General features: G+C 40.5%; 1 protein-coding gene across 1 annotated transcript; it reads left to right on the top strand.

The window, feature by feature from the left end:
* The first annotated feature begins 2556 nt into the window (after nt 1-2556).
* On the top strand, nt 2557-7878 carry LOC148870254 (uncharacterized). Its single transcript, XM_088973573.1, has 3 exons — nt 2557-3030; nt 3576-3918; nt 7522-7878. The coding sequence occupies exons 1-3, from the start codon at nt 2720-2722 to the stop codon at nt 7585-7587; spliced, it is 720 nt and encodes a 239-aa protein (XP_088829699.1). The 5' UTR covers nt 2557-2719; the 3' UTR covers nt 7588-7878.
* Nucleotides 7879-14264: the final 6386 nt, after the last annotated feature.

Raw genomic sequence — 14264 nt, 5'->3', positions numbered from 1 at the left:
TTGGGTCAAGCCACCTTATAAAAACCCAATGGGTTGTGGTCAGATGCAAGATTAGTCCATCAGGTATTACCCTCAATGATCTTACACTTAGTCTCTCAACCCATAATGATCAAACACTACCCGATAAGAGATGACCTCTCCCTCGGCTGCGAGGTGCAGTACTGCACACTCTCTACTCACATGAATCTCGGGAATTAAAACATTTTGCAAACATTTTGAAACCATAATATATATATATATATATATATTTTTTTTTTTTTTGCAAAACAAATTTCAACGGTTGAAATCGACTGCCGACAGTTTTGGTTTTCATTAGAGAGAGTGCATCCCCGATCATTCACTTTGTCCGACAAAGGGGCTGATCCTATCACTATGATCACCCACCAGATGAATTCTCTAACTGTCCCAACATACCCAGGTTTTGACCCCCTCTAAGGATCTCACTGATTGGCATATCAAAGACAACCCAATCCGATAGGGGTCAGGTGTAACATTCCAGTTTTGCCCATCTATCTCCAAAGTCCAGGGCAATACTGGAATTCTGGTCCGGTTCAGGGTTTCAAGAAAACTCACACTGCATGTACCTTAGGTCTCACCCTAACAGTTGAGACAAGCCAACCCAACCAACTTGGCGGCACATCAGTATTAGCCTTTGTAGGACAAATCTCCCCAGATCTATCCAACGACTGTGAAGATTCTAAACTAACACGAGTCTCATAAGTGTCTAGTTTAAGGGTATTACATAGAAACACACCATAATAACATGAATCAAATATGTATTTTATTTATTTACATTAAATGTCATAATGTACATCATTCTGATTAGAGCTAAGGGCATACACTGTCTAACATTAGCAACAACAAGCTGCAACTCCAGGAAACTTCAAATTTGGCATTGCTTCAATCCACGCCTTCCCGATTTCCAAGGCATGGCTTGGAGCATCGTTTTTTATGGAAAAACGGTTTTAAACAAACAGACATTTGCTAGAGCACCATTCTTTTTGACATGGCGATGATGTGTCACCATTTTCTAGAGCAATGACATCAATGCCAAACAAACACTAACTCTACCCTTATTGCAAAATCCTTCATGTGATTGCATGTAGTGTAACATTTCAAAATCCAATTTTACCCTTTTTTCCAAATCCCAAAACTTTATTTTTTGAAAAGATCAAATAACTTTCATTAAGAGGGTGTTCTTTTTTTGGATTTTGAGGGGAAAGTTTGTCAATAGGATTTTGATTCCCATTAACCAATAAACCCATGTTTTTTCTTTCAAATTCATGTGAGACCAGCGAAAGTTTATTTTCCAAGGTATCACTTATCCTTGTAAGTGATACACATTTCCTAGGTGGGTAAATAACTGTCCCACATAGGGAAAAGTCACTAACACTTGAATGGGATAAAAATGCCCCTTTTAATAATAAATTTTTATGACTAAAATAGTCATTTGCCTTATTTACCTTGAAAAAAAATGTGTAAATACATTATTTGGATAAATACATTTTTCTGGATAAATAACTAACCAAAAAGTGAACGGGGGCCTAAGTATTAAGTTTGGGCAGAAATATAATCATTAATGACAACCTTACCAATGAAAAATTATTAAAAATTTGGACGTGGGTGATATTAAGTAATAATTTAAAAATTATTAAATTATTAAAAGAAAAATAAAATATACTAATTTTAAATAAAGTAAAAATATAAATATTCTTTAGTTATTTTCATCATATATACACATTTTTTTATAAACAATAAATAATATAACAAATTTATAAAAATATATTTATAAATAAATAACATATATATGTAATATATATATTTATAAATATATATTATATATCAGATTGGATCTTCTCGGATTGGATAGGGGTGATTCGAATTCGACCAAATAGGATTGGATCTTGGATCAAATCGGATCATGATCCAATCCATTTGCACCCCTAGCTATCTTGTCCCAAGTTGCAGCCCTATTCCCTACCCCTTTTTTTTTCATGAAGCTATGAGGTAGCCATCCTGCTCCTGAAAACACCCCCAACCTAGGTCTCTACTCCGACAACTCAAGGATCCTGCCAACAGGAGGAAAGAATGAATTCAAATTAGCTGACGCAATGGTAACCTTAACATTGGTTCCACAGGCTGCTGAACAACCATCATGTTCAATTAATCCATGCTTGAAAAGAATACATAGTACCCAATCCCCCTTTAAGGCCCATTCATTTGCTTAAGTTTAAGTTTGACATCTAAATGTGCAATAATTACATTAAGAAGTATATTGGCTTTGCTGGAACTTTTTTTTTTTTCTCTAAACTATGTAGAGAATGTTGTTATGAATTTTGAAAATTGTAAAATATATACTTTAGGCTCATATATGAGAATTTTTGTTTGTATTTTTGGTATTATTGTAAAACAAAAAATTATAAGATTTTTCTTTAAAAATAAGAGATAAGAAATAAGGAAAAACAAACACATATTTTTCTCTTAAAATTATAAAATTCTTTTTAAAAGAAAAGAGTTAAGATTCCTCTTAAAAAAAAAACTCACTATTTATTTGGTGGGTTAGCTTTAGATTTAAGCAGTTCTCTGATCCGTCGTGTGGCGATTAATTTAGCCATCGGCTATCACAATCTTAGCCGTATATTTGAAAATCATCCGATAAATCTGATAAGAAAGGTTCCCATCGAATGGCATTGGCATATTTCCATATCCCGAACGAAAGATGTTCTCTGCCCCATTTTCTCCAGCCTGCACTAACCACCATTTTTTGGTGCTAAATTTGAGCGGGAGAAATAATAAAAAGAACACATTCTATTGTTCCTTGAGCAGCAACAGCAATCGGTATTCCCCATCTCTCTCACTGTCAATGGATTTCTCCAGCGAAACCAAGACGCCTTCCGTTGTCAAGCTCAAGGCAATCGAAGCAGCTCCGGCCAGTTTTGAAGAATTCGGTCAAGTGATCGAGGCATCCCCGGACGGTGACGAGTTTGGACCTCGTGATGCGCAATTAGATCTCAGTCGAGGTATTCCAAGGTACCTTTTTCAATTGTTATGCTTTCTTCGATATGCATTTTCTGACTGTTAAGCTTTCAGTTGAGACTCAATTCGTGGTCCATTAATTTTCATCTGAATTTTTCCCTTGTCTCCTATTTTCCCAGTAATGTCTTTCAGTTGTTTGGTCTTGGAATTACAAAGACGAAACTCTTGGAACTCGGAATCTTAAACCGCAATTTCATTTCACTGTTTAATTAATGCTTATGCCATGATTAGGTCCAACTAGAGCGAATATGATGATTCTGGTTATATGAACTGTTCTCTGTTCAAATGATCCAGAAATTAGTTTTAGTGATTGGATGCTTAAGACCATATGTTCTTATCGATTTTATCCTGTTTAAGCCTCTTTATTTTCTTCATTATGGCTTACAAGAAGATTGGTGAAATAGTTAAAGTATGCATAACTTCTAAGATAAAGTAACGCCCGGTTAGGAATTCCACTCTAAGAAATCTAAGATAAAGCAACTGCATAACTAGAGGCAATGAAAGCTTCTCATGAAAATCTTATTCCTATATCTTTTCAGGTTCTACATCATGCATCTCAATGACCGGCCTCTCAAGTTCTTTAATATTACTCATCATGCAAGTGTGACTCAGTGTCTCGGTTCTATTGGTGGTCATGCTTGGTTTCTTGGTGTTGCGAAGGCTTCTGTTGTAGAGTCGGGTAATATGAATGATGATGTTGGCAAGAAAGTTGTGCAGTCGAAGTGTGGTCACTATTATGTCCCTCCTGCTCCAGATGATGTGCGAGTCTTTCGAATTACAGGCTCTAAGTTTCTGAAGCTTAATGTTGGGACATGGCATGCAGGGCCCTTGTTTAAATCAGAGGAAATGGATTTCTACAATTTAGAACTAAGCAATACCAATGTGAGCATCTATTTTTCTCTGTTTCCAGCTATTTCCTTTGTTCTGTCTCGGTTGTATATGTTAAAATATTGTGCATTTGTTCCCATTGTTTGCTCCTTTCTTTTTCGACATTTATTTACAAGGTTTGTTTTACAACGTTGAATCTTCACTATTTGTTGATAATTTAGGAAGAAATCACACTACTAACAACTAATGCACTTGATAGGATGAGACTACCATCATGCAAATTGAGAAAAAAGTTTGGTAAATTGGATTCTTATGGACATTCAACTTTTTTCCACTCTTCTGTCAGTTGGTATAAGATTGACGATTCAGAAAGAAGCTCAGAGGGTAGGTTAGCAACCATCTCATCGAATTAAATTTTGGCATAGGACCACAGGTGGTTTTAGCAATCTCTTGCTACTGAGTACCCTGCCTGCCTTATGGTCAACACTATAGGTCCTTTGAATTTCTTCAGGTAGAAATTTGGAGAGAGGCTTCAGATCTTCACGAATATGGAAGATACTGTAGAACTGAAATTACCTTCATAAGGGGATAACATGGACTATATTCTTTATAACCTTCCTTTGTGTAAAAAGTCTGTTTATTATTATAGTCAATGTGTAATGTGTTTATTTGAGAGCAGCAATTCTATGGTGCCTTTGGAGTGAAAGGAATGCAAGAATTTTTGACAAAAAGTTTAAAGACGAATACATTTTCATAAAAAATTCAATTGCATGGTAAAGACTGCTTATTGGTTGTTGATAAGAAAAAGAGTTCAAGAACCTCTCAATGGATGATATCCTAAGAATTCAAGGACCCATCAATAACCTAAGAAAAGAGTTCAAAAACCTCTCAATGAATGATATCCTAAGAGTTAAAGAGTGCATCAATACCATCTGGTTATCCCCAGCGATGGAGAGACTGAAATTAAATTATGATGGATGTAGCCCTGGCAATCTGGAACCTTCAGGAGTAGAATCATGGAATTGTTGTCATGAGCTTCACTGGACCAATTGGGGCTGGAAACCTCTTGAGAGATGAGATTCTTGCATTCATTTGATTCCTGAAACTAGTCAACTCTTTGGGATTATCAAACTTGATTGTGGAAGGGACTGCAAGGTAATGCTCATTTGGATGGAGAAGAAAAGTTAGGGCCCAAGGGTACTCCAAGAGATGATTTGATAATCACTATCTTTGGCATCCAAATTGAACTGCTTGTTCAAATGGATACCTGGATCAGCTAATACCTTATCTGATGCCCTTGCAAGAAAGGGAGTAACCAGAAACCAGGGAACCAGCTTCTTTGGGGAACACCAGGACCGGTGATTGATGTAGTGTAAGCTTTGACTCATTTGTATCACAGCCAAGGCTGATTGTATTGTCTTCTCTCTATCCTATTTAGAGGTTGAGAAGCTTTCCTTTATTCATTAATCAAGTTCATACTTAATGATCCAAAAAAATGCAATGTGTTTCTTTTTGATTGTCATATAATTCTAGCTATGGAGATACTAGTGTCTTGAGGAGAGCCATCTGGTAACCACACATGGAACCTTGAGCTTCTTGTTGAATAAGTTATGGTCCTAAAATTAGTTAAAAGACCCAGAAGATGATCAAAGTGTAGGTGGTTTACTGTTAAGCTGTCAATCACTTGGTGCAGTTCCCTAGCAATAGAACTTATGAATCAGTGTTATGGTTCAAAGTATTGACATGGTTGATACTGCGTTTTCAAGGATCGAGGCATTCAAAGCATAGATAAACTATAATCTTTACATTTTCACTGGATGCCCATCATTCAACCATCATATTCTATGTACTACCATATTTAAATGTTGTCAGAAATCTCTAATTCCTTGTCTATGGCGTATCAGAAACCTCAGAACCTATATGTATTGTACAATATGGTATGATTCATTTCAGTACTTTGAACCATGATTAGTAGGGTATCAATCAAAATAGGAGCTATTTTGCCAAAACCAGATTTCACTTGAACTTGAGGTTGTAGACAAGGTTATCCGACTTGTTGCCAATTAAATGAGTTATTGCTTTATTATCCATCTCTTGTGCTATGTACATAAAATATAGTGACGACATTCCTTGCATTATAATTGTGTAATAAGTATTTTGGGCTGGCAACATGAATCAGATGATTCATCCACGCTGTCTGGAGCCTTTCTTTAGGTTTTCTATATTCAATTCTTTTCAGTTAAGCCTATGTCTTCTTGATATTTCCCTGGTATGTTGGGCCATCTTCTCGAATGAAGCCATTCGTTCCTATTGGTTCCATCATTGATCTTTGTGCTATGCATGTCCAAAATAATAGGCCACATTACTTTCCAATTACCTGTCCAAAAATGCCATTACCTTCCCCTTGCCAACCAAACCCTAGTCTTGTTGCCTTTTCTGACCTTTTTTTTTACCATCAACAGATTACATGGAGATTTTATTAATTGTTAGATTTAAAAATGCCATTACCCAATGTTTCTCCCAGCTATCTTGGGAGGGGTGTACTGGATATGTACCTAACCTTTGTTTTTTTTTGTTTTTTTTGTACACAAAGTGCTGTAAGAGTTGGCACATTGAGGGCTTGACCAGAACTGGAAAGATAATTTGGTTCATGCTGCCTGCTACTGTCTTTTTGATAATTTTGATGGAGAGAAACAGCAGAACATTTGAAAATAAATCCTCTCAGATAGATGAAGTTATCTGAAATATGACTGCAATGATCTTTTCATGTGTAAAAGCTTCAAATCTCTGTACAGATTCCCTTTTTTGTAACACACTTTTGTTGTTTTGTGAATGCTATTACACTGTATAGTCATTCACAGTATTGGGAGATTCTCAATTTCTTTTGATGGATAACACAAATTTTATTAAAATAGGAAGAAATGAGGGAAGTGTCACCAGTCCCAACTAGTGGGAGACAGAAGTCTCTCTCTCTCCCTCTCCCCATGTAGAATGCATATCTTTTGTAGACTTGAAGTGTATGGAGTTTTACTAAATTGATATGCAGGAGACAGAAGTCTCTCCCCCCCCCTCTCTCCCCATATAGAATGCATATCTTTTGTAGACTTGAAGTATACGGAGTTTTACTAAATTGATATGCAGAAATGACATGTTTTCTTTTATAGGACACTGACATAATAAACAGAATGTAGGGTTTTCTTTTAATATGTTTAATTGTTGAACTTGGTTAAAAAATCTCATTTGTCTTAAGCTGTTTGGAGTCCTTTTGTAATAATAAAAAAAGAGAAAATACAAAGGAAGGTGACCAGAAGTCAAGGTTCATAATATCAATACACCCGATGTGCATGCACTTGCATTTCAGATCTTTGGCCTCACTACATCCTGAAAGTGGTCAAACCCCAAAACCCATTGCATTTAGCGTATTGGTACCTCAAAGATATGATATGGGGCATATCATATCAATACTTTGAACCTTGCTGACAGTCTCCTAAGAGAAGAAAATCACTCCAAATCATGCAATGTCAAATTTCAAGACCTTGGGACTAACCCTAAAGAAAGACCTGCATTTTTATATGGAGATTACATCTATATATGCCTTGCATCACAGATCTTATAATTATTTATGGCTTTAATATAATCTGCTTTTGGCACATGCAGGTTGTTGATCACACAACACATGACTTCATAAAAGAAGATGGAGTAGTTTTTTTGGTTGATGACTAATTGTATAGTTCTCAAATGCCCAAATTTTTATGGTAAAAAATAGTTCTAAACAGGTGTTTTACCTCATTTCTTCTTATGATGTGATCATATATGAATGTATCTGGATTCTGGAGTTCATAGGTTGATAGGGTTTTGTTGTGGAAGAGGAAATTTTCAGTTATTGTTATGAACTGTGATAGGGGTAGTTTAAGGGGCCGTTTGATAGCAGCTGAAGTTGCTGAACTGAATGACTATCATTTTGTCTTTTAGTGGATATTGTGGGAAAGGATTCAGTCGTCTAATTTAAGCAAAGACACATGGCTTGCTTTGAGGCTGTAGTATACTTCTTTAAGAGGGAGAAGAGCAGAGAGATCTGCCCTTTCATGCATGTTTTGGCCAACCCATTATCACAGCTAGGGGTGGCAAATGGCTTGGTTGGGTTGGGTTGGATAAGGGTTGAATACCAACCCACTGTGACCCATCATCAATGCTTGTTAAAGGGTCATAACCCACCCTGACCCACCCATATTGACCCACTTGACCCATTCATATGACCCTTGCCCACCCTCACCCATACTAACCCACCTACCATCGTATATAAATACATAAGCGGGTCAACCCGACCCGTTTACCATCAACAACAATTTTTGAGAGAATCAACTCTCCCGAGATTGTCAAGTGGTATACACGGGTTGGATTGACCCATGTACCTGAAAATAACAATTTTGATGAAACACCTCTCAATGATGCCACATGGCAGAAACGGGTCGTGTCAATCCGTATACCCAAAAAAACAACTTTTTGAGAGAAACAACTCTATCGAGATTGTCATGTGCTATAAACGGGTTGGGTTGACCCGTATACCCAAAATAATAGAAAATACCAGAAAATGCAGAAATTAATCAAAAAATTCACAAAAATGCAGAAAATTGCAAAAAAGATACAAGAAAATGCAGAAAAATAGTAGAAATTTGAAAAAAAATAGTAGAAATTTGCAAAAATAGCAGAAAATAGCAAAACAAAGCAGAACATTGCAGAAACTTCACAAAAATTGCAGAAAATTGTAGGAAATGCAGGAAAATAGCAGAAATTTGTAGAAAAATAGCAGAAATTATAGAAAATATCAGGAAATAACAGAAAATTGTAGAAAATGCAGAAAATACCAGAAAATGCACAGAATATAAAAAATGCAGAAATTACAAAAAAAAATGAAGAAAAATACCACAAATAGCATAAAATTGCAGAAATTACAGAAAATTGCAGGAAATGCAGAAAATATCAGAAAAGTACCGGAAAATACTCGGAAGTTGCAGAAAATTCCAAAAATGCGAAAAATAGCAGAAAATTCCAAAAATGCGAAAAATAGCAGAAAATTGCAAAAATGCAGAAAATACCAAAAAAACCATAAATAGCAGAAACACAGAAATTTTCAGAAATAGCAGAAAATGTAGAAAATACCAGAAAATTACATAAAATGCCGAAAATAGCAGGAAATTGCAGATAAATAGCAGAAAATAACAAAAAATTTGCAGAATTGCAAAAAAATAGCAAAGAATACCAAAAATTTGAAAACATTATGCAGACAAATAACAGAAAATTTAGCATGGTAAAGATGGATACATCATAATTGATAACTAAGTAAACAAAGAGATAAGTACTGTTTGAAAGAAAAATCATATAAGATATTACAAATTTCTGTTTAGTTAGAATTAAATGGAAGAGATGGCTCACCAAGGAGCTCTTCTAAGGAGTGCTCCTTGGTTGCATAACAAAACAAATGGAAATACTAAATCAATATTGGCTTATATTTTCTGCATTGGATGTTAAATTTTGAAAAATCTAGTAAGATGCCTTCCATTATAGACATCAGCCTAAATCCTTTAAGTTCTGCTTCAGCATGGTCCACTCTACAATTAAGTCATAAAGATTAATTCTCGCCATCTTTTCCAAACTGTCGCATGCTCAACACCTATAAAATTTCTTTGAGCTTGACTTTCTTCTTTAGTCTTCATCTTTTATTAGTTTTTAAATGGCATCACAATAAATGAACATAGAAGCTCACTTTATTATTATGTTGTCGTCGCAGAAGGATATGACTAATGTTCCTACTTCCTAGGAATGATGTTGTACCAAGTAACATCAATGTAATTCCCAACAAAAATTAAAATCAATTATTAATAGGGACATAATCACAGAACTAATTAGTTAGTGAAAAGGAACCATGGATCCCTCAATACGCATAATATAGGGAAACTAAAGTCTTCATTACTCAACATCAACGTTGTTCAAATACAACAGGTGGATTTCCACAAGTCTTTGAGTTCATGACCTCTGGAGATTCTAGGTTTATACTGTAGCTATTATATCACTTTTCACAAAGCATAATAAAATAATTGGGAATACAAAGTTGTATGTGCAAAACAGCACATGATTTAACTCATATTAATTAGGTACAATAAAATCAAATTAAAATTTTCATGTTTTTGATATACAAACTCCGTTAGGCTTGTAATCTAATCTTCATTTACGAATAGTTTAATTAACATTTAAAAGCTTGCCTTTTTTCTTGACCTGCAAGATACCGTTGTCACCAAAAGAAGAATTATGTTGACATTCTAAAACTAGCAACAAGTAAATAAAAGCACCAGAGACATGATAATTATGACATTAAAAGCTCGGCCACTATTTGGGCAGACCAATTAAACCACTAAAGTCAACCAAGTTCAAATCTATTTCAGAAATTTTGTTTGTGAAATGAAGGAAAAAAATATACAATATGAGGAGAAAACTAGAGGGAAATGAAGGAATTATGTAGCATTATTATGCATATATATATATATATATATATAAAATAGCGAGGTTCTTTAATATGAGATGCACATGCTCATTGATTTCTATCGACCAGTTGATGGACCCAACATAAATGATCCCCCCTGACCCAAAATTAACAAAAGCTAATGGACCCAACATGACTATTGTGTATTTTCTTTCTAGATTTGTTTCTAGTAATGTCTCTTGACCGTCTACCTGATTAAGGAAGATTTGGCCCGATCTCTCTATTATGTGATACGTGATAGAAACAAACAGCTCGGCAAAAGGGGCCGAGCCTAGGCGGGAACAAGGGGACACGAGCGGACTACTCCCTATCGGGGGCCCGAATTCACCCTTTGTAACAGTTCGGGATACACTTCGCCGAACTGACCCACCTTGTAACAGCTCGGGATACACTTCGCCGAACTGACCTTGTAACAGCTCGGGTTACACTTCGCCAAACTGACCTTGTAACAGCTCGGGTTACACTTCGTCGAACTTACCCACCTTGTAACAGCTCGGGATACACTTCGTCGAACTGACCTGCCCTACAGATAACTCCGAGCTCAAGACCGCCTCGCTCAGCACTTCGCATCACCAGGCACCAAAACCAAACAAGTCGTACCACGCCTGACACTAAGGAAGTTCGTGCCCGAGGGCGCCGCGCCTGACTGGCTTGGGATCTGACGTTTGGCGGCAACACCCTAAACGGCCACCTGCCACCGCCACTGACACCGCCATCTCCAGTTAGATAGACGGTTAGGCAGTGACGGTTCTGTCTCAACAGAAAGGACGATGACCAAATTGACAATCACAAGGGTAATCATACCTGACCTGACAAGGGCCCCGGGACGAGTGCACGAAGTGATTATAAGATCCCCCTGCCCCCCCTACAACGGAGGTATGCAAACTTTGCGCTATCCGGCATTACCTTGCTTTTGAAGGATTCTAACTTGAGCTTCGGAGCCTCTACATCGGGTTCCCCCCGGAGCTTCCCCATCTCCTCCGTTTCAGGTTCCCTGCTACCCCTTTCAGAAGCAAGGCCGCGGACAGCTAAGACTGGCCGAATCGCGCTCCATCAATTGGCGCCGTCTGTGGGAAAAACGCTTCAAAAAGCCTCCCTCCAAACTTCGATAACCCCTTTTCTTCAAAAAAAATACCTAACACTCATGCCCTCCTCCAGCAACACCGGACGTGGCACGGAGACAAACGCCACCGGGGAACAGCTTCAAGTCCCCGTGGTGTGCGTTGGACAGTTCACCATCCCCCTTTTGGCGGATGGGACCCCCAGCTTGAACGCGCCACAAGCAGTGGCACCCGTAAATCCTCCTACCACAAGCATCCCCTTTCCTCCCCCCATTGAGACAACCTTCACTGAACCGACTGCCGTCCCCCTGGCAGCCAGCCAAAACCGGTTGGAGGAGTTGATGCAGTGCATGCGGGCAATGCAAGCCCAAATGCAACAGTTCCAGCAGCACCAGCTTCACCAGCACCAAGTGCTGCACAACATCTCCCAGTATCACTATCAACAGCAGTTCCCCCAACTGCCACTGAACCAACCACTACTTCCACCTCGCCACCCCGCTCCGAGGCCGGTCAAGGCCTCCCCGCAGGATGGACGCCCCCACCAGGCAAAGGCCTCTCGGCCCCAGAACCACCCTAATAGCCAGGCCTCGTCCCCAGGTCGAAGAGAGAAAAGTGTCATCCCCGCCTCGCAACCCGCAGGTGGGTCGGGAACCTCACCCGCGAGGTCGGCACCCCGGCGCTCCAAGCCCGAGCTCCCGCTCACCGAAAACCGATTCAGCGCCCTGGCGGCGGACTACCAGCATTCCGGGCCCATCGAGCTCGGTAACACGGAGGCTAGCAGAGCCAGTACAAGGCCCGCTCAACGGCGAAGGCACCGGCGAAGTCGCCGAACCGCCACCCGTGCCTTGTCGGAATCCAGAGGCAAAGACATGAGCTCGGACGAGGTAGGGGCTGCCCCGGTTCTCTCGGTTCCTTCCCCCCTCGCATCGGAACTCCTGGCGGTCCCCTTACCCAGAGACTTCAAACTCCCACCTCTGGACAAGTACGACGGGTCCTTCGACCCCAACGACCATGTTGACGTCTTTCAGTCCCAAATGCACCTCGCCAGGGCCAACGAATCGTGCATGTGCATGGCCTTTACCACCACCCTCAGGGGGGTAGCCCGCAGTGCTGGGCCCAGTTTGTGCAAGTCTTCACCACACACTTCGTCACCAGCCAACGGTGCCCCAGAACAGAGGAAAGCATCTTCGGAGTAGTCCAAAGAGAAGGAGAATCCATCCGGGGCTACGTCAAGCGATTCAACGAAGCATGCTTGCAAATACCGCGGTTGGACCCCGCAGTGCAGCTCGCGGCGGCCAAAAGAGGGGTGATGCACAAAGAATTCAAATGGCACATGGTGGCCAACCAACCTGCAACCGTGGCCGAATTCCTCAAACTCGCGGATAAGTTCATGAGGACAGAGGAAGAAATCAACCAACGAACCGAAGGCGGGAACGAGAAAAGAAAGAGAGAAGGCGAGCTCTCGAACCTGGTGAATAGAAAAAACCCGACCCAGGAGCCAAAGACGAACCAGTCATTCCGGCCCCCCCTAGCAGTTCAGACGGACTACACGCCATTAAACACGAGGCGAACGGAGATCTTAATGACGATCAAAGACGCCCCGTACGTTAAGTGGCCACCTCGCCTAAAGGGAAATCCGAACGAGAGAAATAAGAATTTGTATTGTAGTTTCCATAGAGACCATGGTCATAGCACCGAACAGTGTAATAACCTCCGGGACGAGATAGAGGGGCTCATCCGTCGCGGATACTTGAGAAACTTTGTACAGCACAACAATAATAACAGTAAGGCATGTCGGCAAGGGGAGCACGAAAAGGATGCCCCCGAGTCTAGCAACAGACCTGCCGAACCATTGCAGAAGCAGCCTCCGGAAGAGAGGCTAGTTCGGGGAACCATCCATGTAATAGTGGGAGGTTCGGTGATAGCGGGGTGTACCTCGAAGAACGGAACCCCCCAAAGAGACCAAAGACCAAAGAATCAATCTTCTTCATGGAGGACGACGCGCGAGGGGTCCATTACCCCCATGATGACGCGCTTGTCATTAAACTAAGGATCAGCGACTTCGAGGTCAGGCGCGTACTCGTAGATTCGGGCAGCTCAGCGGACATCCTCTTCAAATCAGCATTTGACCAACTGCAGTTACAGAGGAGCAAGCTGAAGCCCGCGAACACGCCCCTGGTGGGTTTCAGCGGAGAGGAAGTCAGGCCCCTCGGAAAAATAACCGTCCTTGTGGAAGTCGGCACATGGCCTTGTGCAGTCAGACTCAACCATGATTTCCTGGTAGTCGCAACCCCCTCCCCATACAATGCCATAATAGGGCGGCCGATCATGCATATCCTACCGGCGGCGGTCTCCACCTACTATTTGGCCATGAAGTTCCCTACGGACTTTGGTATAGGGGTAGCGCGGGGCGACCAGCTCGAGTCCCGCAAGTGTTATGTTGCCGCCCTGAAGGGAAAAACCAAGGCGGCCGACGACCTCGAATTGGAGCGGCCTGCGGAGCAAGGTGAGGAACGAGCTTTGCCCATGGAGGAAACTGTCGCAATCCCGACTTCAGCAACGGACCCAGCTCACACACTTCAGATCAGAGCTTCCATCGAGGATCCCCAACGAACCGAATTGGTGAGTTTTTTACTTCAAAATTTAGATATTTTTGCCTGGTCCGCGGTCGACATGCCCGGCATTAGCCCCAGACTGATTACTCACAAACTTAATACTGACCCTGTAGTTAGACCCGTTAGACAGAAGAAACGCAACTTAGCTCCAAAACGCTGGAGAGCGGTCGACAAGGAGGTCGAGAA

Source organism: Nelumbo lutea, chromosome 2 (genome assembly GCF_056320005.1).
Source record: "Nelumbo lutea isolate HS-2025 chromosome 2, American lotus-T2T, whole genome shotgun sequence".
NCBI classification, from domain to species: domain Eukaryota; kingdom Viridiplantae; phylum Streptophyta; class Magnoliopsida; order Proteales; family Nelumbonaceae; genus Nelumbo; species Nelumbo lutea.
Note: the sequence above shows the minus strand (reverse complement) of the source record. Positions and strands in the feature narration are given on the sequence as shown.